Source organism: Leiobunum rupestre, chromosome 1 (assembly GCF_980474605.1).
Source record: "Leiobunum rupestre chromosome 1, qqLeiRupe1.1.hap1, whole genome shotgun sequence".
Classification (NCBI taxonomy): domain Eukaryota; kingdom Metazoa; phylum Arthropoda; class Arachnida; order Opiliones; family Sclerosomatidae; genus Leiobunum; species Leiobunum rupestre.
In genome coordinates, this window is record NC_143384.1 from 63,345,947 (window position 1) to 63,369,631 (window position 23,685).

General features: G+C 34.7%; 1 protein-coding gene across 1 annotated transcript in view; it reads right to left on the minus strand.

Moving 5' to 3' along the window:
• The window catches only part of LOC149964404 (multidrug resistance-associated protein 1-like), a 36,514-nt gene extending 17,773 nt beyond the window's left edge, over nucleotides 1–18,741 (minus strand). The window contains exons 1-6 of the mRNA XM_090167205.1: nucleotides 18,521–18,741; nucleotides 16,137–16,283; nucleotides 15,975–16,077; nucleotides 14,887–15,074; nucleotides 14,405–14,581; nucleotides 4,790–4,957 (exon numbers count right to left, since the gene is read on the minus strand). Of these exons, the coding sequence (XP_090023331.1) occupies nucleotides 4,790–4,957; nucleotides 14,405–14,581; nucleotides 14,887–15,074; nucleotides 15,975–16,077; nucleotides 16,137–16,283; nucleotides 18,521–18,715 (978 nt within the window). The 5' untranslated portion in view covers nucleotides 18,716–18,741. The remainder of the gene's footprint in view (nucleotides 1–4,789; nucleotides 4,958–14,404; nucleotides 14,582–14,886; nucleotides 15,075–15,974; nucleotides 16,078–16,136; nucleotides 16,284–18,520) is intronic.
• Nucleotides 18,742–23,685: the final 4,944 nt, after the last annotated feature.

Here is a 23,685-nt window from a genome sequence, read left to right on the forward strand (position 1 = left end):
ATGAAAATTTTGAATTTTATTCCCTGGCAACCATGTCACCGCCTCGCGATTTCAAATAGTCTCTCTGTCAAATGCTGACCATTATTTCCTTCGAAAACGGTTGATTTTAATTAATAATTACTATATCAATTGTAAAATAAACAAAAAAAGCTCGTAGCTATAGCTATTATTTCAGTTAAACTTGCCAATTGTTAGGCCTTAACATCGTAGATTTACCAATTAGTCCCGATCTCCGCTCTTAGATGGCGCCACGCTCTCCACGATTTAAGCGAGTGTTATTCTAGTTACGGTTTATTTCTTTTCAAAAGTCATGTTATTATTTTTAAAATGTCGCATTTTAGTTTCTATGATATATTTACTTTATTTAGGAACTAAATTAACCAAATTATCGAAAGCAAAAGTTTAATATTCACGTATTTTATAGAGAACTATTTTTCATCGTGGCGGAGTACAACCGATACCTTTGTGTCCCTGTAAAGAGGCGAGGGGGAAGTCATTTCCGAAGCCCAAAAATTTTACCCCTCAAATAAGACGTCGTGCGGTTGGACCCAAGTGCCAGACTTTCTCCCCCTATTTATTTTTGGTTTCACTGATATGGATTTGCCAAAATCCATCCCTAAAAAGAGTTCACAGCCTTAAAACTTGAAAAAATTTATCTTATCTCCAGAAGCCAAATTGTTTTATCAGTGGTTTTTCATCAGTGAAGCTATAAAATTTATAACAAGAAGCAAAATATATTGGTTGTGGTTTTAAAAGTAGGATAACTCTTATATGGAAAACAAGCTTTTTAACGTATAATTTAGTTAGGCTACGTTTTTTGCAAGATTATTTACCCAAGCTACTCGTAGACGTGCCATTAGAAACGATACCACGAATGTGGCTCATGCAAGACGAAGATAATTTTTATAATAAAGTTAGAGCTCAAATGGATACTATGTTTACTGTAGGATGAATAGAGCGCCACGGCTCCGTTGAATGGCCGGTCCGACCCATGGTTCCTAGAAAAGTCTCTTATATAGGTTGGCGCATATGGCCTTTTTTCATACAAAAAAAAACCAAACACTCCCGTTAAAAAAAACGGGGCAAGATATCCGGTTTCCCCCCTAAAAACACGTCACTGGATGTCAGGCAACAAGTCGTCGCTCTCCCTTTTGTCGTGAGAATCGAGTATAAAGTTGAGAAACGAAAAAAAAACCACTCCTTTTTAGGCTTTTCTTCTAACTGGTCGCGATAATAAACAACGGCCAATGTAAATTGTGGCCGCTATGAAGAAAAAAAACAACAAACAAACGAAACATTGTTCAAGAAATAATTGATGTTTTTGTAAGTATTAATTTTCCTAATTACATTTTTGAGGTATTGATGACTTTCTCTATTAGTGGATCCATGGTAGATCTATTGGAATTCATTTCGATTTGCCCCAGCTGTCCCCTCGAAAATATCATCTGCCCCTTCTCTATTTTATCTTGTCACTTAATACGTCGAAATATTTATGAAAATTTTAATGAATACAGAAAAAAGATGATTTTTTTTGTATAATTTTTTGTCCCAGGCTTAGACCTTTTATTTTGACTGTTTAAGAAACTGATCAAAATTTCCATTACAAGATACTTTCGGTGGCGTAACAACCAAATTTGGGCCCCCCGCAATCCGCAGTAGGATATTGAGTGAGGTTGAGCACAAGTTCATCGAAAATATGGGAGTTGAAGCGACCAATTTTACGTCGTCAGCTAAATATATTTATCTTTAGTAGTTGCCCCGACATTTTTAATATCGTTTAAATATTTTCCAACTTTCACTTTCCCACGTCATTAAGGTTTCGACCTTCCGTTCTTCTTCATTTTAGCTAGGAGTTTTTCCTGGGACGTCCCGGCTCACGATGTTGGTCATCGTAGTTGGTGGTCCGTTAGAAACTTTCTTCTACTTTCAAAGTGGACCACGGTCGCTTGTCAAAGGTGACGTGTGGGTCTCGGGAAGGGGGTGTCCAGGGAATCCTTGTGGCCAGAGGTATCCTTAGTTCCCCCTTCGTGGTTTTCATCTTTACCGTCCCCTCACTTTTGGGTTTAGCGCGTTCCCAATTTCGCAAACCCTTTTACTCCCCTGTTTTTATTACCAGTATAAATTGAGGATTGCCAATTATCGAGTTCAGAGAATTTCTCTATTGTAAGGTATTTCTCAAAATGTCATATTTATAGAGTGATGTATGCCTGGCGTTTAAATGCCGCCAGGTTTGACATTATTTTAACCTTCGATTTATGGACGATGGAACGACTGACCCTTTGTGGTTTCCCGACGATGGAAACGAAGATTTTATAATTAGCGTGAGGACGCAAGGTTCGGATTGGATGAGCCCATCGGGTCATCCCGGATTCCAGCACAGCACTATGATTGGTGAATTGGTTTAGAACAAAACCAGGGAGTTGATTTTTTCTAGGAAAAGACGGGCACGAGCTCTCTGCCCCGCGGGAGAGAAGAGTTCAGTCAAGATGATCCGGAATGGTAGTGATCTCGCAAACCGAACGGGACTAATAAACTAAGTCACGCACCGGGCAACGTTAGAGGTCTTTGGGACCAGGAAAATGCCAAATCGCGTCCGACCGGTAAAGATGTCGGTGAAATAGCGTGAGTGCGCGGCTGTGCCGACCCAGGTGCCTTCTATGTGCGGATCACGTGGTAGATCGTCTAGGACAACGAACTGGACCCGAACCATAAGTATCAAAACTATTGTACTGGGACATTAATTGTCCGATTTAACGATTAGGTTTATTTAGATAGCGTAGTCGCTATTCTACTTCCATGTCGGTTTTATTTGTGTTTTATATTTTTGCATTTATCCTCCTTAATTAAAACTAATAGTTTAATCTCTATTCAATGGCAATCCTCAATCATTTTAACATAAGCATACCCCTAGAACCCAATCGACCTCGCTGATCCCGATAGTAGGGGTTGCGCGACAGTGAGGACCACGGAGGTGAGGTTAATGTAGGGCGGCTCGCACGGATTCCTTTAGGCTAGGAATATCGAGCTGGGGCTCATAAAGCGAATCCTTTACAGAGAACGTGCCAGATTTCTACAATAATTAAAGATTAATTTTTAAATTTATTTAAAATGAATACTTAAAACGAAAGGGCCCCCTATTTAGTTAACATTTTACGCCCCCCTCGCGGGGTCTGTGGATCCTTAGATATTCTTCTGGATACTTTTCCATTTTTTAAATTTAAATAAGGCCTAATCCAATAAATCGGATAGTTTTGAATTAAAATTGCATTAATGGGTGTCATTCAATGGTATAATTTAAAATATGACTCAATATATGTTTTTTAAATTATATTATTAATTTATCAAATAAATTATAATTTTTTTGAAACATTTCAAGTGACATAACCTTTTTGAACAGTTATTTTTTTTTAAATTTGCAATATTGTAAACAAATCAGAATGAGGCAGAAAGAAAAAAGAAACGACAGACAAATGGAAGTAAACTATAAGCCCCCTCTAATCTCCCGAAAACACGAACTCCAGAGACGTCACTCACGACTGCGCAGGAGGAGAAAGAGAAAAAGAAACGTTTTCAAGAGAGGAGCAACATTTTTTCCCGAATGCGCCCCCGTTGGGTCCGACCTCCATAATAAAACCCATGTTATTTTTTCGTTTGAAATAATCGGAAGGATTTGGTGTGACAGAAAAGCACGACCTTGATTATTTGAGACCAGGTATAATTGCAGGTTGTGAAACTCTTCCTAACACGTCTGGAATTTTTAAAGGAGTACCTAAATCAACGGGCTTACGTCTGTATTTGTGCCTGAGATGGTCATTTCAAACAGTTTTTTTAATAATTAAATTATTGTCCTTTTACGTGTTATTGAACGTCTTGGGCCCTTTGCTGAGCGTTAGAAATCTCTATTTATCAGCTTTCTTTTACCCATCTATCTACAGCCTCAAACTTGCACCCTTCTTTAAGTAATTTCTTCTTGGGGAAATCTTTGAGCTTCAAGACCTTTCCTTGATCCCAGTCCGTACAATAAGGGCATATCATAGTATTTGTTTTTGTATAAATGTGCCACATTAGGAACAAAGCGAAATTAAAAATTTTAAATCAATTCCGGTAATAGATTGCCGGCATTTGTGTCTTTAATTTTGATAATTAAAAGCATTTGTGACGACAAAATATTATTTCTTTAATTTTTATTTCGGAACTGCATCAATAAAATGTATTCCCTTTTCAAAATAATGAAATTTAGCCGTTTGTTATAGATTTTTCGGTTAAAAAAAATTATAATTCATTGAAAACAATTTGGTTCGGGGAAGTATCAGATTCGTCAGATTTAAAGAAGTGTACACGTTCTGGGGTTGAATTTTGGAAACCCATATCTCATAACCGTTTTTGGGCTAGAATTTTGGAATCTCTGAATTGAAGCACTTTAGAATATACGTTCTTTAGACATGTTTTACTCATTAGGACCGATAGAACACGTTTTTGACATTTTGACATACTTATCCGTGTAATGTATTGTGGTACTGTAAAATTTAAAAGCTGCTAAATTAAACAGATTTGGTTCGATCTTAAATCATTCACACGAAAAAATACAACGAATTTGTTCAATCTTTAAGTAACATAAATTATTTTCTAAAATCCATTAATCTATTAATAGAAGCTTCTACTGCATGCATCACTGCATTGAGAAAATAATAAATATTGCATTTCTCAGGGAATTTAGTTTAGGCAAAAACTTTTTTTAAATGAAATATTTACATTTTAAATATAAATTCAAAATAACAAAAAAGTGTACTTTGTTCTTTAGAAGCCCATTCGGTCCAATCACGTTTTGGAATATATGATTTGCTGTGTGGGTATCTACGGCACCCAGAGGATCGTCCAACAAGTAAATATCCCGGTCCAAATACGCGGCTCTGGCCAGGCTCACTCGTTGTTTTTGGCCGCCACTGAGATTGACTCCCTGGAAATGTTTTGATTTCACAAAAGTTAAAGTTTTCCAGTTAAGTGGATGAAAACTTAGGATTATTTTACACCATTAGTTCATAAAGAAGCCTACAGGAACCGGAAATTCTTCGTAATACAAGGAGTAAATCTAGGATTTTTTGCATTTTAAGTAATGGAATTTTGAGTAGCTTGATCAAATTCTAAATCAGGTAAGCCAACCATGTAAGACTTTACCTCCGAAAACTCAGAAAAAACAATCATTTATATTTTATCCGTACACTCGGTTAAGAATATTTTCACTTTATTTTAAATTTCTCAAAAACTTATTAAAGGTTGAACTATGAAATCAATTTTATTTTTATAATTGTTTGATTCACTTTTTAATTTAAATCTTAACTTTGAAATGAAAAAAATAATTTTTGAATAGAGGTACGCCACTGCATTTTTAGATTAACTATGGTTGATTCCTATTTACGAAGTTATTTTTATGTCTCGAAGACCAATGGTTGACGAGCTATAGCCATTCAATCTTATAGGTTTTCGTGAAATCAGGGTTGGCAAAAACCCGGAAAAAACAGGTTTTTGCTGGGACATGTGGGAAAAACTGGTAAAAATCGGGGAAAATGGACAAAATTCTTTTCATGCTAAATTAATCATTGATATATCTATGAAGTGACTAATTTGGTCATTGCAAATAGGAGAGATGAAAAAGGCCAGAAGAAGAGTGAATATAATACAGGGTGTCCACTAAAAAATGAACCAGGGTGAATATCTCCAAATCTGTTTTAGGTACGATTTTTAAATTTTAAAGTCGTATAGAAGATGTAGGGGGACACTTAATGCGAAAATGTCGATGACCTTGAACCATGTCTTCAAGTGCATCAAAAAACTAACTCGAGAACCGTAAGTGTTCGAAAGTTGGTTCCAATTAGAAAAGTGTTCCACGTGACTTTTGAAGTACAAGTTGGTTTGACCTGATCGGATCTGACGAATATTAAGCCGAGAAATGCTAGATGAAAGACAAGAAGTTCGTTAAGTTGATAACGTGTCGAAAGCTAGGTTCGGGAGCTGATAACTCTAAAGATACTCGTGTTAGAGTACTGAAATTTGCTACACATCCTCAACAGGATTGAGGGTCTTTAGTTTAAAAATTTCAATGACCTTGAATCATGTCTACAAGGTTTGTAAAATTGGATGACCTTGAAGACGCGATTTAAGCTGATTCAGTTTCAAGTTTTTCTCAAGGTCATTTTTGAATGTCTTTGAAGACATGGTTCAAAACTACTTTGACAAGAAAGTGATGATTAGCAAATTTCCTATTGAAACCTAGTTTCTAAACCCAATGGATCGCGAGATAATGTTTTCTCACGTTAAACCACATCTTCAAGGTCATCAAATTTTACAAACTTGAAGAACTCCCACCATAATGAGTTTGTCTAGCAAATTTCGATGTAACACGAATTGGTTTCGAGTTATGTGCGTTTTCTTTCAATTTTCATTTTAACGACCTTTGTGATTTTGAAAAACAGTTTATCGACTTCCTATTGGTCCAATTCGATCGAATCAAAGCTAATTAGATCAACAATGGGACGTGGAACACTTTTCTAATTGGAACCAATTTGGATGTCCTTGAAGACATGGTTCAAGGTCATTGAAATTTTTAAACTAAAGACCCTCAATCCTGATGTGTGGCAAATTTCAGTACTCTAACACAAGTATCTTTAGAGTTATCAGCTCCCGAACCTCGCTTTCGACACGTTATCAACTTAACGAACTTCTTAATTTTCCTCTACAATTTCTCGGCTTCCTATTATTCAAATCCGATCAGGTCAAAGCTATTTGTACTTCAAATGTCATGTGGAACACTTTTCTAATTGAAACCAACTTTGCAACACTTACGGTTCTCGAGTTAGTTTTTTGATGACCTTCAAGACTTAGTTCAAGGTCATCGACATTTTCGCAGTAGGTTTCCCCCTAGATCTTGTATACGACTTGAAACTTTCAAAATCGTACCTTAATCAGATTTTGAGATATTCGCCCTGGTTCATTTTTTAGTGGACACCCTGTATAAGAATATATTGCTTTTATTATTAATTTTTTATGGAATTTTGCCACTAGAGGTGGAAAAACCATGGAAGTACGATTTACCACACGGTTTTTAACAGGAAAGCAATAGGTGAAAAGAACCACGGAAAAATCTAGTTTTTTCCTCCCTTAGCATAATTGTGCTAACCCTGCGTGAAATGCATTACATTTGGACCATTTTTATCAAACACGCCTTACTTCCAGATAATTTGAACAGTATTGGAAAAATTAATTTTTGAGAACTTGTAAATAAGGACACTTTATGGTAAATGGAAAATAGAAACACTCGCGGATCAGTGCCCCAACTAATTGTCTAATAATTTGCGAAGATATTTAATTGGCACTGTTACTTTTTGGGATAAAACGCATGGACGAATCTATTTCTTTGTTTTGGGGATTCGCCGTCAAATTTGTCGCCAGCTACTTCGATGGCCTAGAGACGTTTTATACCGCCAAAATTTATATTACGATGGAATATTATTAGAACATTTAAATTAAATCATTGTAACTGTTTATTTCTTTTAGAATTAGCCGTTTCAGAATTATCCCACAATCTTAAAACAGTTGGGTTAAATATTTTGAATTGTTTTAGTTTTAACCCAAAAATGGCTAAAATTGACTCGTTTTGGGTTATGGTTTTTCTTACATTTTGTTCTGGGTCAAAAAACTGGGTCGGAATGTGTAACCCAAAATTTTGGTTATTTTTTAAACCCATTCTGGGTTGTTATTAACCAATTTTGGGTCACATGTTCTTACAACCCAAAATTGAGTTACAAAATTCGCGGGAAAATTAATTATGACGTCACTATCGTAACGATGCGTCAGTAATCGCGCGACGCCATATTTTTCGCGCGAAAGCAGCGTTTTTTCGAGTGAGTGAATGTTGTTTTCATTCTTTTTACCTTTTCAATTATACGGTGAAGATAATTAGTTTAACGACTTTATTGTGCAGCATCTTCATAATAAATATTTAGGGTAAAAGTCATCCATGAACAGGTCCATTCAAGGTTATTTCTCCAATAAGCCTAAACATGCATGCTTCAAAGTGTTAGGCTTAAGTGTTGCCAGAATAACAAAAAGTAGTAATAGACCTTTGCACAATTGCAAAAGCAGATTGCCATAGAAATCTCATAGGTAACTAGAATGCTGCCGCCTACGGCCGAGCTTGACGCCAGTTCGCCTTGAACCTTCAGCCAATGAGAGGCCGTAGAGTGGTTCCACCAAGGAGGATAATAATCCTCCTTGGTTCCGTTACTATAGCGGGAGATAGGTGACGTCATTCTCTCTGGTGACATTAAATTCTTGGCAGAACCACTCTTTGAGCTCTGATTGGCTGAGATCTGGCTATCGTCTGCCACGGCGTTTGGCCCATTTGCCAGTTACACGGCAGCATTCTAGTTACCTATGAGATTTCTATGCAGATTGCGTTCTATAATATATGTTTAAGTAAACTATTACACATACCAAATGCGCCTAGATCTAAAATTATAGACCCATGTTGAAAGTTGGGGGGTCGAAAATTAACATTTTTACCTGGCAGCTCGGCATTTGGACGGAACATCCGTTTCCTTACTTCCGCCTGTATATTTCGATGGCGGCCACGTGGTTCAAAACGTCACAAACAGGATGTTCCGTTCAAAGGTCTCACTTAAGCCTCGTCTGCGGCCCCTCTTTTGTTATGGGTCTATTGAATTTGATAATCTACCATAACCAAATTAACTTAAAAATCATAGATGAAATATATCCAACCATTGGGAAAAATTTAATTTTTGTAAGCTTAATAGCGAACGCGGCTGAATATCTGATGGTTTTGAAGAAAGTTGGAAGTACGCTGTAAAGTACACTATAGGGAGCTAACACTCCGTAGCTTTGGCTTTGGCCGCCATGTTGGGTAGAATTTTTTTTTCAATAGGGAAAAGCATGGGTGACATCGTGAGACGTAGAACTGTTAGCTCCCTATATTGAACAAAAAACACTGCTTGGTAAATACAAAAATATTTCATACAATATTTCTTTGTTTATGAGCTCTTTGCGATAAACTGCCCGAGTGGTCAAACACAAAGATTTATATCCAATCTAATTACTCATAGAAGTGAAGAGAAGCACATTGTGAAAAAATTAATTAAAAGAGACTTAAACAGTTTTAAATTCCCAATATATTTATTTATAACATCCAACGTTTCGGAGGAACTCTTCCACCTTCTTCAGGGGATTTTTACAAGTCTGACGATATAATGGTAAAACTTCTAACTATTAAGCGCACAAATGTTTTTCGTCCCAAAGTTTTACCATTATATCGTCATACTTGTAAAAATCCCTGAAGAGTTAGTAATATATATTTATAAATAAAAATATTGTGAATTTAAAACCGTTTAAGTCTCTTTAATTTATTTACTCATACATATCAAAATTTTTATCTATTAAACCTGATACTTTGTATATATAAATTAATTTTCAAATTTAATAGGTCTCTTAGAATATGAAGTTTAGTAAAAAAAATTCACTTTCGCTTAACCGAATTTACAGCCATTGGGTTAATTAAAATATATTACTAACTCCAAGTCATTTTACCAGTTGTACCTTTTAAGTGGGAACATTCAAAGATGTAATTTCTACTTCATAGCTTAATAGAAAATTAATCTGATTGAAATATTTCAGTTGGTTAATGGCCTCTTTGCGATGAAACTGCCCGAATCATGAAACACAGTTTATGGGTAATTCCCACGTTAACACTTTTATATTTTTTTAAAAATCAAATCAGTACCATAGTATGGTACTGAATTGATTTTTAAAAAATTGATAAAAGTTTTAGTGTCAGAAATATCCATAAAAGTGCTAGTCTGTGAAAGTTTCATAAATGTTTCGTAAATCCTGTTGATTTAACAAGGGATGAAGATCAAAAACCTCCTTTTTAAGAGCAAGATTTGACTAATTATTTTATAAATAGCCACAATGAGTCAGAAATAGAGGTATGATATAGAAATTATTTTTCAAAAACATTTATAAAAGTGTTATTGTGGGAAATATCCATAAAAGTACCAAAACCTCAGTTACTTTTACAAGGGAAAGTAACTAAAAATCCTCATTTTTAAGAGCAGGATTTAACTAGTGATTTTACTAATAGTAAAAATCAGTTTGAAATTGGTCAGAAATATAGATATGATATAGAAATTATTTTTCAATAACATTTATAGAAGTGCTAGTCATAAATGTTTCGTAAAACCAGTTGATTTAACAAGGGATGAAGACCAAAAACCTCCTTTTAATTAGCAGGATTTGTCTAATTATTTTATAAATACCCACAATGAGTCTGAAATAGGTCAGAAATAGAGGTATGGTACTGAATTTATTTTAAGAAAAATTATAAAAGTGTTAGTGTGGACAATATCCATAAAAGTACCAAAACCTCTGTTACTTTCACAAGGGTAAGAAATCAAAAATTGACATTTTTAAGAGCAGGATTTAACTAATATTTTATTTAATAGCCACAATGAGTCTGAGATAGGTCAGAAATAGAGTTATGGTTTCAGTCTCATCGTTGCTATTTATAAAATAATTAGTTATATCCTGCTCTTAAATATGGGGATTTTTGGTCTTCGTCCCTTGTTATACAACGGGTGATACGAAACATTTATGAAACTTTCACAGACTAGCACTTCTATAAATGTTTTTGAAAAATCATTTTTTTATCATACCTATATTTCTGACCTATTTCAAACTTATTTTTACTATTTGTAAAATTATTAGTTAAATCCTGCTCTTAAAAATTCGCATTTTTGGTTACTTTCTATTGTAAAAGTAACTGAGGTTTTGGTACTTTTATGGTTATTGCCCACACTAACACTTTTATAATTGTTTTTTTTTAAATCAATTCAGTGCCATTTCAGACTCATTGTTGCTATTTATAAAATAATTAGTTAAATCCTGCTCTCAAAAATTAGGATTTTTGGTTTCTTTCCTTTGTAAAAGTAACTGAGGTTTTGGTACTTGTTGCCCATTGTGAACATCAGTTTATTTGGGATTTAACTTTTAAGTAATTAAATTAACGAAAATTACTAAATTTGTGAGACTGAATTTTCGTGAATCTAAGATGTATTCAGCCAAAATGTGTAATAATTATATTTTTCACATAAGTTGAACAACTTGTTAAAATTTTTCGTAATTATAGTTTCATTTTTTTAATCCTAATTTCACTGAACTTTTAAATCTAGTCTTTCATTGTTATTTTTTAAGATAATATACTTTTATATAGCGAGGCTGAACTTTTTATAATTTGTGAAGCAAAAAGCAGTTTTAAGCCAAATTCCTTTTCATATGGTTTGTATGTTTGTAATAAACAATTTTTAATTTGTTTTACCACAGTTTAATATTAGTATTTTGCTGACAGTTGTGGTAAAATACAGGTATCTTAAAAATTTGTTACATAATAGTTCTGTTGAGTAAAAATTTTAACTTAAAAAACCAAGGAACAATATAATTTTTAAAATACAATAATGTCATAATTTAACTATTTACAACAACATTTTGAAAATAAAAAAATTTCCTAAGTGATTGAGTTTGGTATTTATTTATTGATTGTATTCACAAAGGGTAGATGAACGGGCTAGGTTATACCTGCTTAGGCTAGAAAGGATTCTTTTAGGTGAATCAGAGATAGTTTTGATTCTTTTACTAAGAATGTTACGAAGTTTCGGTATATATAAACTAAATGAGTGTAGTTTTAAGCTAAATGTCAGTAAATACAGATCCAGTATTATGACTATTTTATATATAGTCTGGAAACCAACTATTTTTGGGTCCCTTTGTAACCCAAATATGGATTCCTTCATAGTTTTGTTTTGTAAGGCAACCAAAATTGGGCTGTTATTGATGGGATATTAACCCAGTTATGGATTAAAATTTAAAAAAGACCTCAAATAGGACTATTATTGTAACCAATAATGGGTGGTTTGGGTAAATAAAAGCCGAAAATGGGGTGTTTCAGTTTCAAAAAGAGCCCAAATTGAGTTATTATTGCAACCAAAAATGGGGTGTTTCAGTTTAAAAAAGAGCCCAAATTGGGTTATTATTGCAACCCAAAATGGGTTGTTTTAGATATTAACACAGTTTTGGGTTACGAAAAATAACCCAGTTTATGTTATTCTTGTAACCCAACTGTGGGTTAAAACATAACAACCCAACTTTGGGTTGCAAGATCTAACCAATTCTGGGTTGAAATTTAAATAACCCAAAAAAGGGTAGGGTAAATACTGACCCAGCGTTGGGTTACAAAAATAACCCATTTTGGGTCGATTTTAACCCAACTGTTTTAAGAGTGCAGACTCCCAGTTGCCCGACTGTGTGGGTGACGAGACGAAAGAGCCAAAGAAGCTACTCGAAAAAATTACCCGAATGAAAACGAGTGGATGATGCTCGGTGAACGTGTGATGTGGCCTGGGCGATGGTCAAGCAGGAATCTTGAAATCGATAGTCAGCCACTTAAATTTAGCAATCCTCCGCGACTCAATGCCGCCGCTGGTACCGGCAAGGGTCATAAGTCTATGTATTTGTAGCCCACTGCTCCGCCTTAAGCACTACAGCGGCCTTCGAGACTAACCAGGCTGGGACAAAAGTGCGCTTTGCGAAACAACGTTCGGCCAGTGAGACAGCCATCGTGACTGCCCCACATATAGCAAACAAACGCCCTCATCATGGCCCAACAAAAGGCAACACCATGGGCTGCCCGAAACCCACCCTCGCACAGCTGAGGACTAGAGTGACATTTACTTCCACCTTCAAACTACCCTCCCCAGTAGGTTATAGAATGCCGAGTATAAGAAGGGTCAGAAGGGTTCGGAGAATTCGAAGTGCGGCCATCTTTGTTTGGGTCAAGAGTCTTTTTAGATACATAAAAATAATAAGATGGGGTTCCGCCAGAATTAGATCAATAATTAAGGGTTCCATAGCAAAAACAAATCGGAACCGCTGATCTAGAAGAAGCTGGAACTTAAGAAAATTATTTTTCCTCTACGGTTATCCAGTAATTGATTATTCCCTAACCTCTACTTTAAGGGCATTTTTCATGGAGGACAACGGTCCTGCTCACACTGCCCACGTCGTTATGGCGTTCTTAGACTAAGATAAAATAGACTCCAGACTGAGCCCCTTTACCCTTGATCTCATAATAATATATGCCCAAGAATAATAAAAGCCTCAAATTAATATAGGTCACCTTTATTGGCATTACCGATAGATAAAACTCTGCCCTCAAATTAGTGGTCATAGCCCAAAGCTACCGAGCGATACTACTCAATGATAAGAATAAAATTGTTTCCTTAGTTCAAACTATAATAGGTTATAAAAATGTTAAAATAAAATGCAAATATTGCAACTGACAAAGAAGTTTTTTAAAATAGTGTACCTGGGTACTGGTAGCAAAAAATCTATGGTTGAAGTGGTAAAATTTGTGTTTCAATTTGGCTAGAACTTTTTATTTTAAATGTCTGTGGTTTAAAATAAATAAATGAAATGGAAATGAGATATGAAATCAATTTATTTTACTACGTATAATTTTTTTGAATGAAGTATCCACCGAGGCTATCAAAGTTCAATATGTATCAAAGTTTAAAAAAACAACCTAATGGTCAAGAATGTCTTGCTTAAAAGCTACCACACAAGTGAAAAATGTAAAGCCTTTACACAGCCTTAAATTAAAATCTGGTTTTTTACTTATTTAGAAACCCTATTTTCCCCATAAAGTAGGCCCCAGAATGTATTTATTTATACTCAGGGAGAATGAATATGTCGAGATTATTTTTAGCGTTTCTCCAACCCCACCCGTTGGGGCCCCCGGTATGCTCCTCCGCTTTAATAAAATCAAATAATACTGCAATCTCATTGGTTCTTAAAAATTACGTTATTCGGCACAATTAACGCTGCTGCGAGGACGCAAAAAATAGGACCGCCTCCTTTTTTCTTCCCCCCCCCCACCCTTAGCGTGATAGTCTCGACATATTCATTCTCCCTGAGTATAAATAAATACATTCTTGGTAGGCCCTTAAAGTTTTTAACTGGTCTTTTTTTAAAAGCTGTTAGAGCCTACTTTTAGGCAGAGGTATATGTTACAAATCAAAACCATAACTCGAATTTAGAGATGAACTATTTTCTTTGAGATATTTAGTGCATGCTTCAGGTTTTATTGGTTGCGTCCAAAAGTACAAAACCGTGGAAGGATATGATAGATTTACATAGCGTGAAATGAAATTAAATATCTCAAAGTTGGGTCTTATCTTACCATTTTACCAAAATCTATTTAGATAATTCAGCTGATAACGAAATGCAACGCTAGCTTCGTTTCAACTTTTCATTGCAACCAATAGCATAATTAAATAGGACTTACTTTTTCGCCAATTTCGGTTTCGTCGAATGCGGGTAGAATGTCTATGTCTTCATCCAAAGCGCACGCCTCAATAATTCTTTCGTACTTTCCTATGTTCATTTCACCGTGGAACAAGATATTGTTCTTCAGAGTCGCATTCTGAATCCAAGCTTGTTGGGGGCAATATGCCACCGATCCCTTAAATTTTTTATATTAAGCAAAAGGTTGATAAATACACTATTGAAGGTCCTTAATGATTATAAAAACAACGATAATACGTGTCATAATAGACACATAGAAAATAAATGTAAAAATAGTAAACGTATTTATAGAAGAATATGATTTCTCGAATGATTTTAAAAGTAATACTAAGTACAATTAATTTTCCGTCCTATATTATTTACGCAATAGCGAAATTGCGTTTTCTTCCTAAAACTCGTTTACTAATAGGCCTAATTCGGCCGAAGAACCGCATTTAATTTTAACGCTCCAAGAGATCTTACCTGGACTATTATATCTCCATGACATTTCTCCGTTTCCCCAAGAACAGAATACAGAAGAGAAGATTTTCCAGATCCGACTTTTCCAACAACGGCAGCCAAAACCCCTTTCGGAAAATCTAGATTGACTTCATTGACCACGGGCTCGTTAGATAAATCCCAACTGAATGAACCATCAACAATTTCAATTGCTTTAAAAATAAGTATACGAAAAATAAACTGACCATTCTATGGATTCAAAGATAGCTTGAACGCATTTATTTTTACTAAGGGATAATGGCTACGTTGAGCGATCCGCATGCTCTACTATCCCCCATTTCGAGAATGCGAAGGCTTCATTTTCACACGACACCCTTAATTGGGTTTAAGTGCACAGTGGTATTTTAGGTAACGAGAGAGTGCATGGCCTGGCCCAGGGGACATTAATGAATCAGGTAATCTACTTCTCAACGCAGATGCTCAGTGGTCACGGTAAATTCCTTAGTCACGAGCATAGTTTAGTACATGTGCTTAGTCCTGCCTGTGTCTGTGGGTCAGACATAGGTAATTCTGAGCACTACTTAGTCCATTCTCACTCCATCTGGTCCCTTTGGTGACAACCTTGGAGATATGAATATCACTGATAAAGTGATTCTATTCGAGAAAATCATGCGTCATAAGTAAGTGAATCATGTACATGCAGATAGCCTAAAAGCCCAAAAACCGAAAACCGTCCTTCACTCATTAACCACTAAATTCAGCGAATTTTGAAAAACCTGTTCGCCAAAAGCCATCACCGCAAAATCAAGAACAACTAAAATGTGTATTGGGATCAAGGTCTTACAGCTACTCCAGCTTGCTCGTCTTTGTAACAAAAAACTTCTTCAATCACCCTAACATGTCTAAGATCGTTAAGTATTGACAATTTATTTAAGGTTTTATAGAAATATTTAAAAGTTTATATTATAATGATTTTGTTGTAATAGATTATGGTTTTCTAATATTTTATCTGACAGGTGCCGTAGAAATTGGAGCTATTTACATTACTGTTTGGGAATTAAAAATTCCTAAACTTTTATCCTTAAAAGCTTTTTATGAAGTTAGCCACGTACCACTAGGTGAATTCTTCATAGATTTTGAATACCCTGTTTGAACATATAATTTCAACTCGCTGCTGTTAAGAATTCCATTCATTCGTTTCAAAGACACCTGTAACTAAAGCAATAATATAAATAATTTTGGTTTTAATACTTGGAAGTGAACCGAAAAAGTACCATGGAAAATTCATTGATAAACAGCGGAAATAATGAGAAAACTGTATTGATCGCCCAATTTATTTGCAATGATGTAAAAGCGATTGCAGGTGTTAAAATATTAGAAGTGTCCGACATGACGAACGTCGTGAAGGACAAGAAAGATACCTGGAAATAGAAAAATCTTTTAAAGTAGAATAAAAATAAAGTAAATTCAACGTGGAATTATAGAACGCAGATTATATATGCGTTTCATACCAAGCGTTTGGAGAAATGTTTCAGACGGGGAAGGTGGGACAAAAAAGAGAATATCGCTCTCTCATTGAAAATTCAGGAAAATCTGATCAATAATTTCGTACTTTTTATAACTCAAAAAATGTATACAAATGTTGTCAAAAATCTGAAACTAGCAATAAACTCCAAAACAAATTTCAAATTAACCAAAATTTTTTGAAATTCTGTATTTTTTCAAAAATAAAAAAACAAACTTATATACATGTAGAATCTTGAAAAATAAACAAATATATTAAAAAAAATCCAAAACAGTTTTTTTTTAAATATTTGATACTTCGGTTTAAGACAAGCTGTTTTAGTTAATAAGGTTTCTGCTAAGACTAAAAAAACTTGTATTCAACTGCGGAAAATATGGTTTTTTATTCAATTTGTAGTTTTTTAACTGTAAAAACAATTAGGGCGATATTCTTTGCCTACAAGAAAAGGGGGAGAACCCCGATTAGTGTTTCCCTCCTGATAAGGGAACCGGGGGAAAAATTACGGGGGAGGCGTCGTTTTTGAGCTTTATCAACAGTCATATATTGACCACTTTGCAATGAGTAAGTATATGTATATTAACATGTAAACGAAATCACATGATCGCGAGGCACGATAAAAACTATAGATGATTAATAGGGGTGTGCAAAATATTGGGTGAGACCAAATAATTCGATCGAATACCAAATGGAATATTCGTTCGACCTATCGAAAAGCGCTTGGAAAATCTCGCGAATATTCTTATTTTCTGATTCAAATAGCCGAATATTCGAGGGGGGGGGGGTATTTGGTGTTTTCAAATAGTTTGCAAATGGCCGAATAACCGCGGGTCTTTTTCTAATTTGATAAGTCACAAGGCCATGAAAGGAGAACGCAATTAAAATTCCGAACTATTCCTTATTTCTGACACCTCTTTAGGCCACAGAGGCAAGGACCATAGAAAGAGTTACCTTGCGCGTCCATACTCTGTGTATTTAAACTTTTTAGCGAAAGCCTAAACTGTTTAATTGTTTATTCTAGCGCCTATTGTCTAGACTATAATTTGCTTTCACTGTTTTCTGTTTTAGAATTTTCTAGAATAACAAAGTAAAATGAAAACCAAGTCTAAGACAAAACCGGGAGAAAGGTTTAAGTAACTTTTTGGTTAAAAAAGTGCATTTTTGAACTTATTCCAATGGTAAGTCAAGCATTTATTAAAATATTGAATAAATGTTTTACAAAAGATACTAAAATGAACTATAATATTGTAGGTTACGGTTGAGAAGCCCAAATTTTAAGCCAAAGGCCCAAATGAAATTATTTTATTATTTTGCTATTTGCAAGTAAAACGTCTCGTGATTTTAATTGTGTTTTTTTTTCATATTTTTCGACATATTTGCAAATACTGGCGTGATTTCTATTACTTTTTTTAAATTTTGGACAAATATACAAACTAATTGGTTGTTTGAAAACCAAATACGTTGAATTATTTGATATTTGATCAGTTAACTGGCTTGGACAAAATTATTTGACGTTTTAAATATTCGAATATTCGATTCGGTACTTGACGTGCCTCGGAAAAAAAATTTTGATGTTCGATTCGATCCTCAAAAAATGATATTTGCACACCTCTAATGATAAACGTAAGAAACACTTCTGAGTAATTCTGGCGTTTAAAAAATTATTAGATATAATAACACTTTTTATTTATGATACCAATTCTGATTAATGCTCCATAGATTTACTTATGGTCAAAAAACGATTCCCGTCGGGAGTTCTAAACACATGATATGCTAATCCACATTCCCTTTGTATACCTTTCCGTTATTAAAGCCCCAAATCGCTACTGGATTGATTTAGGTATTTTTTTAAATTAAAATAAATATTAATGAATAATCCTAAAGTTCTTGATTTCGATGCCATGCTTAAAGGCCTAGGTTTTCTCCTGCCTGTCCTCCTTTCAATTAACTTAGTGGAGCACAAATACCCTGGTGGTAGGCCAACCGCTGAACATGTTGGCCTAAACTAAAGGGGGACAGGCAGAAGAAAACCTAGGCCTTTAAATTTAACCCATTGCTAATTGTGAAAATGTTGAAACCCGCTAAGTTTGGAACCGTGTTTAACGGAAATAACAAAGGATGGAAAATAAAAATTACCAAAATCGGTGAAATCCTCGTAAAGGAAAAATTGATCGCCGCTATTCTGGCTATTTTTCTTAAATGTGTAGCTTCTTGGCTCCGAAGCTCATCAATTTTAGCCTGGAACGATTTCTCCCAAGCGTACATCTTTAGAACACGAGCCCCGTTCAAGATCTCATTTGTCATTTTAATACGTTTATCTTTGCATACCATGAGTTTACGCTAAAAATGTAAAAATCCGTTAAAATCGAAATTCAAGTCGAATGATAATTTATGGGAAAAGGCAGATTCAATTTTTATTTGTGCATTGAATTTAATGCAACAGACTTTGGAACTAAATTTGCTTATATTGTATATCGTGTAAAGAAGTATGTAAAAATTTGTTCATTTTAAATAGAGTGCCTTAATATGGTAACTTTTATAGCTGACCAATAATACTGGAGAGGGTCGTACGACTTTCATCATTTCCATACGTTTGTCTTTACAAAGCATATTTTATACATAAAAAGTGTAATAATATTCTGAATTTTAAGCAGAATTTTAAATTATGGAAAAATAAATGTTATAAACAAATTTAGAAAATTTAATATGTTTATAACTAATGAAATTGTCTACTCGAAAGCTACGACCTTTTTAAAATCGGTTACTGTTTTATGTGTGGTGTGCAAATTTTAAGTAATAAGTTTATTAATCAATTAAAAAGACTATTTGAGTAGTCCGTAAAAGTTCAGAAAATTCTAGTTCGTTAGATATTTGCTTACCTGGTGATATTTAGAAATTTTCGCTAGTAGTTGTATGCTTGGCAATGTTATTAGAGGTATAATGAGTGCCATCAAGGCTGCTTCTCCTAATAAAGACCAGAGAAGAATAGTACCCAACGCAATTGTAACTGGGGCAGTCACTATTAAATGATAAAATAAAGCGACATTTCGGAATCGTCCCGAGTCCACTGCCATGCAATTGAGGATAACACCAGCCGCCAAATCGCTTCGACTTTTATGAGATAACCGCAAAGACTAAATGGAGTAAAAAATTGGGATTTTAAACATATCTTTTTCAATGGAATAAGTTTACCACACCCAGTTATGGAAACTAAATGTAGCAGACTATTAATAAAATAATTTTACTAAACAGTAATAATCATTATTGTAATTCACCTACCTTTTTATATAAAGAAGATATGATTGATGATCGTAATGCGGTGGCAATGATATTACAAAGCCTAAACCGATAATCGGTCAAACAATTTCTAACGTTTACAATAATGAACATTAGAAGCGCCAAAAATACTCCATGCCAAAGAGGTGAGTCACTAGATATGAATTCAATTAACCACCTACAAAAGAAAAACCAATATTTTTTCATACTAGCAAACATTTCTTAGAGAAGAAAAATATAAGACTTAAATGCATTTTATATAACGAAGAATTCAATTATGTTTATTTCGATAGATGGACCATGTTGAGAGTTTTTTCCAATCACCTATAAATAAAATCAGCTCAGTATTTCATTGATTCCTTGAAATATTATGTCTTCCGAAAAGTGATTTTTTATATTTAGCTCATCTCGTGGCAAGGGATTACAAGACCACAATTCCAGTATAAATAAATACAATCTTGTTAAAAAAAACCTTTTAAACCCAACAGGAATAAATGTAGTTTGATTATTTTAATAAAACATCTTATGTTTCTGATTAAGAATATAATCAAATTGGTTCAACAATTTAATTTAATAAAAATTTCCAGTAAAGCTATCACCCCTCCTGACTTCGCTTTGCCCTTGAAAAGCGTAGAATAATTAAATAATATCAATATACTATATAGAGAAATCGAGAAAAACAAGTTTAGCTTAGGGAATCCTTTTCTAGTTAAAAATTCATTTCTGTATCGATTTATTTTTCAGCTTTATAAAGTGAATTTAAAATTTAATAAACATGAGCACTCTTTAGTAGCTTCGAGGAACAGCCAGGGATTTTATGTTATTCTCAAAATCATTTCTGTCGCAGTTGATTCCGATACCGATAAAGATAAGTTGTTTTCTATGTTCATTTAGAATAAAATGTGGGAAAATAAGCCTGTCCTAATATGAAAACTGTATTTTTGTAATTTAAAAATTAAGTTCCACAATGTTTCTTCGAATGTTTTTAGATGCTAGTGACAACCACACAATAGGACTTATTCAGTATCTGATTTTAAGTTTAGCTCTAGACAACGCGCTCATTTAGTTAAAATATGAAGCTCGTGCTGCCCCGACAACTATTCGTAAATGTATTTTGGTTGTCTCCTATTTATATTGCCATATGCTGACCATGGCATTCCGAAGCACATGATAATCACGTAGTTCGTTGTAAAAACGGATCATGAACTGTTATCAATAATAATCCCTAAGTCACCAGGTCTTCGAGTGCTATTTAACGCCATTAATTGATGTGCCCGAGTTACATCGCGTATTAGGGTGGTGGTAAGCCCTTCGTGCCAGTAGATCCAACAGTTTCTTATCCTAGCTTAAACCGTTAACTTTATTAAATTATTATCGAAAGCTTAAACCGAAAAACTAGAGTGAAACTAGAGAGCTGCATGGAAACGGTATTTTCCCTATTTCCGCGGTAACCACGGGAATACCGCGGGAATGGTTGGTAATGAGATTGAAAAATTATATTTAAAGAGGTTTAGACGTTTATTTAAGCCGTACCAGAGTACACCCCTTAGAATCAGGTAATGGAATGGACGTTAATTAAAAAAAATTGGTCGGTAATGGATGGGAATGGAAAATTTCAGTTCGGGAATGGTTGGGAATTAATTCTTCACATTCTAGTGACTCGAGAAAGCGGCCGACCGAGAAATTCGGGGTAAATGCATCGAAATTTCAAGCTCTAGCGCATAGGCGTAGCTAGGGGGGGGGCAGGGTGGGCCGGGCCCACCCTAAAAAGCTTTGGGCCCACCCTAGAAAAATACCCTTCCTCATTCTGTTTGTCTCTGGGAAAGTTAAAAGGTTAGAGGTGATAGGTTTTATTTTCACTTTCATTTCGAAAATTCTAGAACGTGCGATTTCGATAGGTTAATCCAACCGGGCGAATCTTATCTTTTAAGATCTAAAACAAAGTCCTGATGACCAAGTCTACAAAAAAAGAAGCGTCAGTTCCATCTTGCTTTTAATAAAATAAAAATAAAATACGAATTTTGCTTCATCAGTCCGACGGCTACTAACGTAGCAATAACCGTGAGGTAGACCGTAGAAGTCCGTTTTATCCCAAGGTTGGTAAAATACTGCGTATAATAAGGTTAGCTCTTTCGACGGGGTCTGTAGAGAAGCGCTTCAGCGGGTACGTTGGGGGGCTTGGCAACTACCGGCCCACCTTCAGTGACGTCGCTGGTTGACAAGAAACCAGAAACAAGCCGCGGGGAGGGTAGTAGAGCGCGAAGAGAGGAGAGACTAGAAAAATCAGTCGAATTCCTAATAAAAGAAACCAGAAAAAATGCGGTATAGAAAATAAATACGTGCGGTCGTTATCCCTTCAATTTTACACTTGTTTTTGGCACTTTATACAAAGTTCTGTAAGTATTATATTCTCTAAATTATTAAAACTTCCAGTGTTAGCTGACATTAAACCCAGAAATTTTATAAGCTTATAGCATAGGGCCTAGGCCTAATATTATTATAAATTAATAGTGAAATTGTAAAAGTGATAGTTTTAAGGTAAAGTTGGAAAGGAAATTAAGATTTAAACTTTTGTCAATAACCTAACTAATGAACGTATGCCATTATTTTCAAAATATCCAAGAGAGATTGTTTTTTGTTATTTAAAAATGAGAACTAGAATTAAATATTTAAATTCAAAAAGTATTACTGAGGCTCAAGACAGGAAAAAAGATAAGAAAACAAAAAAATTAAGTAGTTAAGTTTAAAAAAAAGCTACCTTTTTGTTCAGTTGACAGATTTAAACGGAACAATATAATCCTTTTTTAATGAATTTCAAAATGTGTCTTTTCAATATTAAAATGTTCCTTTTTTTTATTTTAATAAAAGTTTTATTAAAAAATATATTTCTTTCTTCTGACCACGTCCGACCACAATATTTGAAAAACCCAAAAATAATTCCAACGTATTTATATTCTTTCACATTCTCCCAAGATTTTGCAATTTCACAACATTTTTGCACAGATTTTTTTTACCCATGTCAGACAAACTACACGGTACTTATAAGACACCCTACTCTCCGTGTCTACGGGAAAACCGTCAACCAGCTACGTCACTCGCGCGGTAGAAAGAGAGCTAGCGAGTTTTCTCAAAAGGAACGCCGGGCAAAAACGGGAATGCGCTCCCCTTGGGTTTGGTTTGGTTTTAGTATTATATACAGCGCCATAAAGAAATTTCTAGAAATTGTTTACAGTTTACACAAAAGATGCAGAGGTCCGTCACTTCCGTGACTCTCGGCTAGCCCACGTGATGACAACGAAATTTCGAAACAACCACACGTGATGACATCGAAATTTCGAAACCACCAATCAAAACCCCGCAATGTTTAAATATCAATTTAAAATCATAGATGAGTAATTTTTCTCGATCAATTTTATTCCTCTCAATTTTTTTAATATAACGCGACCATCACTATTTCGATCAATTTTTCTATAAATAAAAATCCTTGGAATCACAACCAATCAATTTGTATATAATTTTTTTGTTAATAATCGTATCAAAATTGATAGAATTATAAGGTATATTTCTGAAATCGATCAATAACAGTATCAGATTAAAAAAAGATATGATAGTGCCCATTTTTGTTTGCCACCACCCTCCTAAGCTTTGTAAACCAGCGGCCGCCTGTTTAAAGGCATTAACAGACGCTAGATGATTTGTAACCACCCACGTGACGCCCTTTGGATGAAGGCGGGGAGGTCGGAATTAGTCTTAAAAGTGCCATGGTCACTCGCGCGGTAAAAAGAGAGCTAGCGATGTTTCTCAAAAGCAGGGCTGTCAAAAGGAACGCCGGGCAAAAACGCGAATGCGCTCCCCTTGGTTTTATCCGAGTGTGTTCAGTCTTAATATTACCCCTAATGAAATCGGATTTTAACGTAAGTTCTTTTTTTTTCTGTTTTTATTACATATATATTGTAATTTAACAACCTGAATTAGCCGTTTAAAATCGAAAGATCCAACCAGGGTTGAAATTAAATAATACAAAG